General features: G+C 41.7%; 1 protein-coding gene across 2 annotated transcripts; it reads left to right on the top strand.

The window, feature by feature from the left end:
• Positions 1–1,927: 1,927 nt before the first annotated feature.
• LOC103127580 (olfactory receptor 2B11-like) lies at positions 1,928–3,783 on the top strand. Of its 2 annotated transcripts, XM_060184777.1 has the most exons (2): positions 1,928–1,945; positions 2,860–3,783. In XM_060184777.1, exons 1-2 carry the CDS (start codon positions 1,928–1,930, stop codon positions 3,781–3,783), a joined length of 942 nt encoding a protein of 313 aa, XP_060040760.1. The 2 variants fall into 2 exon arrangements, with proteins under 2 accessions (XP_060040760.1, XP_007538538.2); XM_007538476.2 differs by lacking the exon at positions 1,928–1,945 and having other exon boundaries at positions 2,830–3,783.
• Positions 3,784–10,130: the final 6,347 nt, after the last annotated feature.

Here is a 10,130-nt window from a genome sequence, read left to right as displayed (position 1 = left end):
GGCCACATATCAAATACTCAGCCTATGTATTAAAAAGACTCAGTCTGTGTTTTAAAACGTTTGAGACATACAGTCAATTTTCCCCCTCTCATATTAATTAATTAGTGATTTATATGACTACACTTTAATAGGAGTGTACATAAACACCATTCCCACCACCAAAAGACTGTGTCCCATTGCACCCACCCACCCCCACCACCACCACCCCTCCCCCACCCTGATAAGCCTAATGTCCATCCTCCCCTTCACCACAGGGTTTTTACTTTGGTGCCCTACTCTCAATTTAGTCAGATCCTGCTTTTAGTTTTCTTTTCTAATATTCTTAAAGAGTTCACTGTTGTGGAAATTAACAGTTGTTTCAATATTATTTTAATCCCTGAGTTGGAGCACAGTGGCTTTAAAACCTCTTTTTTTCTTTTTCTTCCCTGTAGACTATGGGAGCCTGAGGACTTTTAAACTATAAGTATGCTTCTTAGCTTAATTCCTCACTCAGGTGATTTGGTGGGTTTCTGAAGTAGTTCTAGTCCTGCCTTGTTGTAGTCGAGATGATCTCCCAATTATCGTTATTAAGAAGCAACCAAACATGAGTAAACACTTCATTAAATTCTGCAGGATGTGTGTGAATGATAAATTATGCTGCTATACACATCTTTTCCTCATCAGACAACTGCTCCTCTAGATCCATCAATTTTCTTATATTTCTTTCTCTTTGTCTCTTTCTTTCTATCTCTATTTCTCCAACTTATAAAATAAGTAATTTTTTTTAGTTTTCCTACTATTATTTTGTTTATTATTATTACTATTTTGTTCTTAACAACACTGTTCTGCTTTAGTTTATAGCATTGTTGAGGACTGAATCTGGGATCTTGGAAACTCAAGCATCTCCCTGGTCTCCTCTTTCAATTTTTTTTATAAATATAAAATTTATTTCTGACAAAATTTAATCTTTTTAGTGAACTGTTGTGTATTTTTACAAACATACAATACGTAGACTTTAAATGGCCTTTTAATATAGATAAAATTATATAATTTCTGGCCAAACTAACCTCTTTTTATTTTTTTATTCGTGAATTATTATTGATGGACAAGATTGTGTGATAAGATTGGTACAATTCCATATAATTCTCACCAACAGAGTTCCACATCCCATCCCTTCCATTGGAAGCTTCAACATTATTTATCCTTCTGGGTAGGTATATGGAGTAAAGATCTTTATGGGCAGCAGCAGGTGAGAGGTCTAGCTTCTTTATTTGCTTCTCAGCCGGACGTGAGTGTTGCCAGGTCAACCTATATACCCAGCCTGTTTCTATCTTTCTATAGTCAGCTAGGGCTCTGGGGAGGTGGGGTTCCAGGACATATTGGCTAGGTTGTCTGTCCAGGTAAGTCAGGTTGGTGTCAGGGTAGTCAACTTGGTGGCTGAAAAGCAGTAAGATATAGAGCAAATGATTTAACATAAACCAGCACTATATTGTATGAACTTTTTGAAATATAACGTCTTAAATGGAAACTATTCCCTGAGAATTATCCTTATGAGTTTGGGAGAGTTAAGATACTGTACAATTTTAAATTTTAAAGTAAATTATTTTGCTCCTGACAGTGATGTGCAATAATACTAAGGGTCCAATTACACTTAAGTTTAAACGAAGCAAGGGAATTTATTACCAAAAGAGATAATAAAGAAGTTAGCAAGTTTCTAATTTTAGGTGCAATTGACCTGCCTGAAATGTGTCATTGGTTTCATTTCTGTGAATTAGAAATAGGAAAAGCATCTGCTTTCTCTCTAGGTGTTTTAGGAGTTTTTTGTTTGCTTGGTTTTTTGTTTGTTTTCATTTTTTTTAATCTAAAACAATGTTTTATTCTGCTAAATTTCATCCCCAAGATGAGGCATAAAACCATTTTTTTTCATAGAGAAAGAAGAGTGATACTCATGACTTATTTACATCAGGTTTTACAAAGTACAAATTCAAGCAGGGCAGGATTGGGAACTGAGGTCCAGAGAGGGATGAAAAGGGGATTGGGAAAGTTTAGGAAAGATGGTTCTATCAGTCACTTTCTTGATGGTCATTATGGTAAAAACATGTCAAATTATATATTTCTAATATGTGAAACTGAGTTCATGTCTATTATACCTTAATAAGGCTTGATATAAAAAATAAAAAATTGCAGTGATCTTGTAAGAAAACTGAATTTGAGGATAATAGAAACAATAGTAATTACAAAGTAGGATCTATGTATATCCCTTTAAACTATTAACTTCCCAATTAAATAATTGTTTTTTAAAAAAATGATTACTCAGCAGAAGATTTTGACCAGGTAGCAGTCTATATCTAATATACTCCTGGAATTAACACCAAGGGGATAAGTAGAAAGAAAACAGTTGCTTAAAATATGACCTTAAATAAGTAAACAATATTTTTAAAGAGAGATAAAAGCAGGGAGACAGCTCAGTGCATATGGAAAAATGTTCAGGTCCTAGCATCACACGGGGAGTGCCAAGGCATGAGAGGAAGTTCCAGGACTGTGGTGTTTCTTTTTCTCCCTCTCTCTGTCTCTCTCTCTGCATGTTTATGTGTGATAGAATGAAAAAGGGGAACCCAGGAGAAGTGACAACATGTATGCAAAAGTTCCTGACTCTATGAAAGAGAAAGAAAGAGACAGAGAGAGAGAGAGAGAAGAGTAGGAGATTGCAGAGCAAGTCAAAATCAGAGAATGGAAAAGACTGAACTTGGAATGTTTTGATAAAAGCTCAGAGATGACAGCTCCTGCCCTTCACAGGTTCTGCTAACCTCACCTTCTCCCCTCCTCCCTGGCACCAGGAAATTCTTCAGCATGAAAAATAATAATGAGAGCTTCTTAGAGGCGCCCCCTCGAGACTTCATCCTTCTGGGTGTTTCCGACAGGCCATGGCTAGAGCTGCCTCTGTTTGCCATCCTGCTGGTGTCCTACATGCTGGCCATGCTGGGCAACATCGCCATCATCCTGGTGTCACAGTTGGACCCCCAGCTCCAAAGCCCTATGTACATCTTCCTCCGCCACTTGTCCTTCCTGGACCTGTGCTACACCACCACCACAGTGCCCCAGATGCTGGTCAATATGGGCAGCTCCCGGAAGACCATCAGCTATGGCGGCTGCACAGTGCAGTATGCCATCTTCCACTGGCTGGGAGGCACTGAGTGCATCCTGCTGGCCGTCATGGCTTTGGACCGCTACGTGGCCATCTGTGAGCCCCTGCGCTATGCTGTCATCATGCACAGGGCACTGTGCCTGCGGCTTGTGGCCACAGCCTGGCTCAGTGGCTTCGGTAACTCCCTGGTACAGGTGGTCTTGACAATACAGCTGCCCTTCTGTGGGCGCCGGGAGCTGGACAACTTCTTCTGTGAGGTGCCAGCCATGATCAAGCTGTCCTGTGCTGACACGGCCATCAATGATGCCACACTGGCCGGGCTGGTGGCCTTCTTTGTGCTGCTACCCCTAGCCTTCATCCTGCTCTCCTATGGCTTCATTGGCCGAGCAGTTCTCAGGATCCAGTCCTCCAAGGGCCGGCACAAGGCTTTTGGCACCTGCTCCTCCCACCTGGTGGTGGTGTCGCTCTTCTACCTGCCTGCCATCTACATGTACCTGCAGCCACCCTCCCGCTACTCCCAGGAGCAGGGCAAGTTCATCTCCCTCTTCTACTCCATCGTCACCCCCACGCTCAATCCCTTCATCTACACTCTGCGGAACAAGGACATGAAAGGTGCTCTGAGAAGGCTCCTGGCCAGGACTGGCAGGTTCTGCAGATGAATGTCAACTGAGCACTGCGCATCCACACTTACCTGCGGGATGAACCGAACGCCGGGTTAAGGTGCCCGATGCCGACGCTCATCAGACCCCATGGCGGTGTTGGTTGATATAGACAGCAGGACGGTGGCCATGGAAGTCGGAATCCGCTAAGGAGTGTGTAACAACTCACCTGCCGAATCAACTAGCCCTGAAAATGGATGGCGCTGGAGAGTCGGGCCTATACCCGGCCGTCGCGATGCAGTTTTATCTGGTAAAGCGAATGATTAGAGGTCTTGGGGCCGAAACAATCTCAACCTATTCTCAGACTTTAAATGGGTAAGAAGCCCGGCTCGCTGGCGTGGAGCTGGGCGTGGAATGCGAGTGCCTAGTGGGCCACTTTTGGTAAACAGAACTGGCGCTGCGGGATGAACCGAACGCCGGGTTAAGGCGCCAGATGCCGACGCTCATCAGACCCCAGAATCCTAGAGTCCATTTATTAGCAACGTGGACATGAGTTAAATAGAAAAGCAATGAAGTTAATTATTGCTGAAATATGACAGAAATTACAGGTTTCTTAACAGTCAGCATGCCCTTAAGGTAGGGGGTTGGTATGACAGGAATTGATGAGATACAAGACAGTTATTTTCCATAACACAAGCAACTTAATTATCCAAAGGTATTTGAGAGAAGCATAGGGGTTACACCCGTAGGGTGAGACAGAGAGAAGATGAATATCAAAAGGCCATATAGTTTGGCATTTCTCTTGTCTGGGGTCTGAGGTGTGTGATGAAGTGTGTGATAAGGTGTGTTCTTCTGTGATCAGAAGGTGACTTTGAATGAGTGAATCTGCGGCCATGTGGCCTGCAGTTAATGGAGGGAAGTACTGGGGTATCTGTGGGCCTGAGAGTCAAGAAGGAAAGAACCAAGTCTGAGTTTCCCCCCTTATGCTCAGCTCAGTTGAGAGAGACTTACCAAGAGGTTATCTTCTCAGACCTCCATCCAAAGATGGGGGTGGTTCTCCCTAAGCTCTATCAGGCTCACACATGTTCCCAACACTTACCCATCACTAATTAAACAGTGTACAACTGGGGGGAAAGTGTGAAAATTCCTGCCAGCCTAGCCTGAGGGTGCTTCTTCCCAGGCATGTGCTCTCTGGGTTGGAAAGAACTCGACCTGAGCCAACCTAGGCTGCTGAGCAGCAAATGGATCAGGAACTAGCATCGCAAGAAAGAGACTCTGGGACTCACAAAGTGGGAACACACAATACCCTGCTGCATTTATTGATCTTCCTTTAAATATCTTCTGAGACAGAAGTGGTAGGATGGGAAAAAGAAGTAGTAGGATAAGGGGACAGAGTGGAAAAATAGCACAAACCAGTGGGGATTAAACCAGTGTTGGTCTCAAACAAAACAATGTTTATGTAAATACACCACAAAATCAAGCAATGCAACAGACCTGGTGTAAAGAACAACAAACTCCTCCAGATCCTCTATTAAAACCATCTTCCTCCAGACCAGGGTGATAACTCAGCTGGCTAGAACACCAACAAGCATGCCCAAGGCCCCGGAGGCTGCATGTTTAAACCCCCGCCCTGCATATGCCAGAGCTGAGCAATTCCCCTATCCTCTCCCTTTCACTCACTTTCTCTCTCTTTACAATAGACAAATGACTTTTTTAAAAAGAACTCTTTCATGCTGGGAGACAGCATAATGGTTATGCAAAAACTATTTTCATGCTTATAAGTCTGATTCTCCAAGTTTAATCAAGTGTACCAGCATAAGTCAGAGCTGGACAGAACTCTGATTAAAAAGAAGAAATATCTCTTCTATGGATATTTGGTATCTAAAATCCCTTCTCTTTGTTTGTCATTTGAAGACACCATATGTTTTTAGGAATTGTTCAGACAGAACTGGTGTTCCAAAAGTTATTTATCAAGTCACTTACCTTCTAATTTCCTGATCTTTCCCTTCCTTGTCTTCTCATCTTTCTTGTCTTTTTCTTCTGTTTATTCTTTCCAAACTTCCTTCTTCCAACCTTCATTGTAAAGTAGAATGTGATCCCGAAGCAGGATCTTAAATTACAATAAATTTCTTTTCTTTTGCTTGTACCCATGTCTCTATATAGGATGTGCTTTTGAGTGAAACTCTTCAAATTAAGCAGATTATTTCTTCTCCCTGGAGCCTCATATGATGCTCTTTATCCCTGCAGTTCAGGTTGTTTTCTACAAATTTTCTCCTTTGTTGACTAGGAACTCGTGCAAGAGTGTAAATCATGTGTGTGAGAGAATCAAAAATAGGTGTTATGGTTGCAAATAAAAGTAGTAGACACTCTTATCTGAAAGGATAATGCATTCTAGTTGAGAAAACAAGTAATAAATACATTCAGGGTTAACGACTACAAAGTACCAAAGAATAAGTCATTCTAATAGATAATACTTGTCAAAGACTTCCCAGCAGAAGGGGGTAGGTTTAGTGCATTTCTGCACACCATCTTGGTTAATCCTCCAGCAAATCCCTATGATGCTATTACATTAAATACCTTAAAATTAATAGAAGCAGGGAGCATTGTTCCCATAGCAGCCTGAGTGTGTGGCTAGACAGGTAGTCCTGGTGTGGTGGAAGAGAGAGACGGTCTCCGGACCAGGAAAACCCATGGAGCATAATGTCAGGAGAGCCACACTGAGTAAAACTCAGCACCTCACAGCTTTCAATACAAAAAGTAAGTACATAAAAATGTTTCTGCTCCTCACTTATTTCACCTACCACTTCTCTCAGTCATTCTAAAGCTAGTCTTATCAAAGTAAGGACTGCAAAAGCTAAGTAAGGACAAGAGACTGGCATACTTTAACAATGACTCTTCCGTCCCTATCAGGACACCCTATAGCTGGGGCCCTAGTGTGGAAGTCCTGAGATTCCCAACAGACATGATGGGCCTAGACCTTGAATAGATCTTCTCTCAATTGTTACTGGTCATCTCTATGAGGAACAGTACAATAGACCCCTCTGTGGGCCCCCATAGGACCCTGCCCTCAATGTGTATCAAAACAACAGAGAATGTTCTATCCTCCGAAGGGAGGCTGGACAACATATTTTATCTTCCAACTGAGGAAGATGGATCCTAAAATTTGGGAAGCTTGTCACATTCCTACTCATGACCACAAAATACAAGCTCAGACCTACAGGGATGCAGAGGTCACATAGGCTCCTAAGTTGAATATGTGTCCCAGATCAGATCAAATTGATGATATTTATAGTAAACAGTATCTATACATCTTTCCAATATTTGGGAGCTATTCTCTTCCCTGATCCATATTTCTAGCTTTTTCTCTAGCTAGGACATTATCTCCTCAAATAATAAACTACATATCAAATTTCAGGCTCAGAAAAAAAAAAAACCTAGTATAGCCACAGGCCCTGTGGAATATAACTAACATAGGTATTCTAGACATTTACAAAATGGAGACCCCAAACTATTCATCTGAACTATTCCAGCCTTTATGTTAATGATTAGTCATAATTCATTTGACTCTATATGTTAACTCTTTTTTTTCATCCACTGGGTTCCAGATGCTACCATGATACCAACTGTCTAGTCTCCACGCCCTGGTGGGGACAAGTCAAACGGTCCTGAAAGGAGGAACTAGAGCTGATGGGTAGGGAGGGCTTATGCCAAAAACATAGCAAAGCAAACTTTATTTAGGATAATACATGTATATATACTTCACATCATCAGTCAAAGAATAAGCAAACAGTTACAAAATTTCAAGCAGTTCCTGTTATCAGTAAGGAACTATGTGTTTTGGTCTATTCAGCAGCAAGCAAAAAAATCAAGGTTAAGTCTAGATACATTTGCTAGTGTTCATGATGCAAACAGCTATAATGAGGGAAGATGTGTATATAACAGAAGGTCGTGGTGTCACTCCCGACTTCTTGTATCTCAAGGGCTGCCAGGATAGCTTGAGGGTGCTTCTACCCAAGCAAGTGCTCTCTGGGTTGGAGAGAACTCAACTGGAGCCAACCTAGGAAGCTGCGTGGGAGAGGGATCAGGAACTCTTGTTGGGCTAGCAAGGAGAGAGACTCTGGGACTCTCGGAGCTGGAAGGCAATCCCAAGTGTGTTTTCATCAGAAGAGCAGCCAGAGGATTTATACTCACTAAGTAGGGTGGAAACAGAAACAGGACATGACGTAGAGAGGGGGGAGCGAAAAGAGAGTGGTGGAAATCAAGGTGTGTTTAGGAGATGGGGTGGAGCCAAAAGAGAATGCAAACCAGTGGGGATTAAACCAATGCCCTGTAGGCAGGATGGTTCTTAGTTAACAGTGGTTATGTAACTAGACTGCAGCGTTAAGTATGGGGGAAGCTGGCGTACTGCCCAACAAAGGGCCTAATGGAGTGTTGCCTTTTCACTGTCTCCCACCATGTCACTCCCAACTCCTTGTTTCTCAAGGGCCTAATGGAGTGTTGCCTTTTTACTGTCTCCCACACAACTGGACTTCCCTGGGCAGATGACCCCACCAATGGGTCCTATAGCCCTGCTTCCCCAGAATGCAATGTTCACCTGCATATCAGCTCTTGGTCTTCTGAGAAAAAAGAGTTTACTTTTTCCCATTTTAAAGTATGTTGTGGCATTAGAGGAGTAGATTAATTAGAGAATTTTTATTTTCTTCTTAGAATTTTATATATTTTCCTGTTTATTTTTAAGGACAAAGAATGCTCATGGGATATAAAGGAGCAAAGCCCTAGAAGTAGATTGAATTTGATTTTTGCCCAGGAATACCCACTGTGGAATGCTGACCACCAGGACTATAAATTAAGGAGTCTGTATTTCATTAAACCATCAGGTGGTAATTTGTCACAGCAGAAAGGAGAGACACACCCCCTGACATTCCCAGACTATATTGTGGTTTCCAGGTAGCTCAGTTCTCTCAGTTCTGTAGTTGCCAAACTGAGCCCAGATCAAGGGGATTGCAATTAGTTCTACAGACTTGTTCAGCCCTTGACACATATGAATTCATTCCCTTTCTTGGGCCCATAGAATTTCTGAATTCATGCTTTTGTTGGTTTGATGCCTCCCTCCCTCCTTTCCTCCCTCTCTTCTTCCCTCCCTCTCTGCCTCCCTCCCTCCCTTCCTTCCTTCCTGTATTCTTTCCTTCCTCCCTACCTCCCTCTTTCCCTTCCTCCTTCCCTTCCTTTTTCATATTTGTTTACTGGATATATACAGATAGAAACTGAAAATGAAGGGGAAGATATAGAAGAATAGAGACAGAGTGACTCCCAGAACTCTGATTCACCACTCACAAAGCTTTATCCCTACAGGTGAGGGCCGAGGGCTTGAATACTTGGATTTGGAGTGCATGGTAACATGTGCACTCATCCAGATGCAACACCATTTGGTCCCCTTGGTGTGGTTTCTTTAACAGCATAAACATCTTAAAATTGAAATACATGTGTTTATTAGACCATTGTGTAAGGTTACATTTACCAAGATTTGTAATTATTGCTTGTATCTTATATTTAAAATTAAATCATTGATGACTTTTAGTCTCAAAAAATGGCAAACTGCTAGAAATGATAGTTGTACTGTTGTTTGTCAAATTCTTTTGAATTCGTATGATATGTTCACTACAAAGATTACGTAATGGTGGATTTCAGAATCAATCAATGCTCCTTTCATAAACTGAGAATTTTTCCATGTTAAGTAGTCAGTGACATCCCTAATTTTCTCTCTCTATTTTTTAAATATTAACAGTGTATATCTCAGATACGTACATGCACTGTTCATGAATGTAATAATGAGAATCTGAAATTAGTTATCTTTAAGCAGTTGCTTTTACTCCTTTGGTATCTGTCTCTATTATGATGAATTGCTTTATACTTGTTTTGAAGGATTTACACATAAACTCATTGTTTCTCTGTTCTTGCCATATTCTATTTCTATTGTCTGTTAGCAGATCATTACCCAATCTCCAAATTCAAGTATTCAGCCACTTTTTTGCATGACACTCACATAGCTCTGTGGGTGCTGACTTAGTACAAATGCACCCCTTGATCTTGTCATTCAGCCCTGACCTTGGAAGTCAAATCTGAGAGTCTTTGTAACAACATGGGATAATGTCTAGATGGAGGGTCTCATGATTTTAGCCTTTTGTCCTGACGTTTTCCTAATCTCTAGTTCTTTTTTTATTTACTTTATTTATTTATTCCCTTTTGTTGCCCTTGTTGTTTTATTGTTGTAGTTATTATTGTTGTTGTCGTTGTTGGATAGGACAGAGAGAAATGGAGAGAGGGAGGGGAAGACAGAGAGGAGGAGAGAAAGATAGACACCTGCTGACCTGCTTCACTGTGAAGCGACTCCCCTGAAGGTGGGGAGC

The sequence above is a fragment of the Erinaceus europaeus genome, unplaced genomic scaffold (genome assembly GCF_950295315.1).
Source record: "Erinaceus europaeus unplaced genomic scaffold, mEriEur2.1 scaffold_931, whole genome shotgun sequence".
Taxonomy (NCBI): Eukaryota; Metazoa; Chordata; class Mammalia; order Eulipotyphla; family Erinaceidae; genus Erinaceus; species Erinaceus europaeus.
Note: the sequence above shows the minus strand (reverse complement) of the source record. Positions and strands in the feature narration are given on the sequence as shown.

Bases quoted from the DNA above. Each gene is read 5' to 3' on its own strand.
- LOC103127580 (XM_007538476.2), top strand. From the start codon at position 2,830: ATGAAAAATAATAATGAGAGCTTCTTAGAGGCGCCCCCTCGAGACTTC.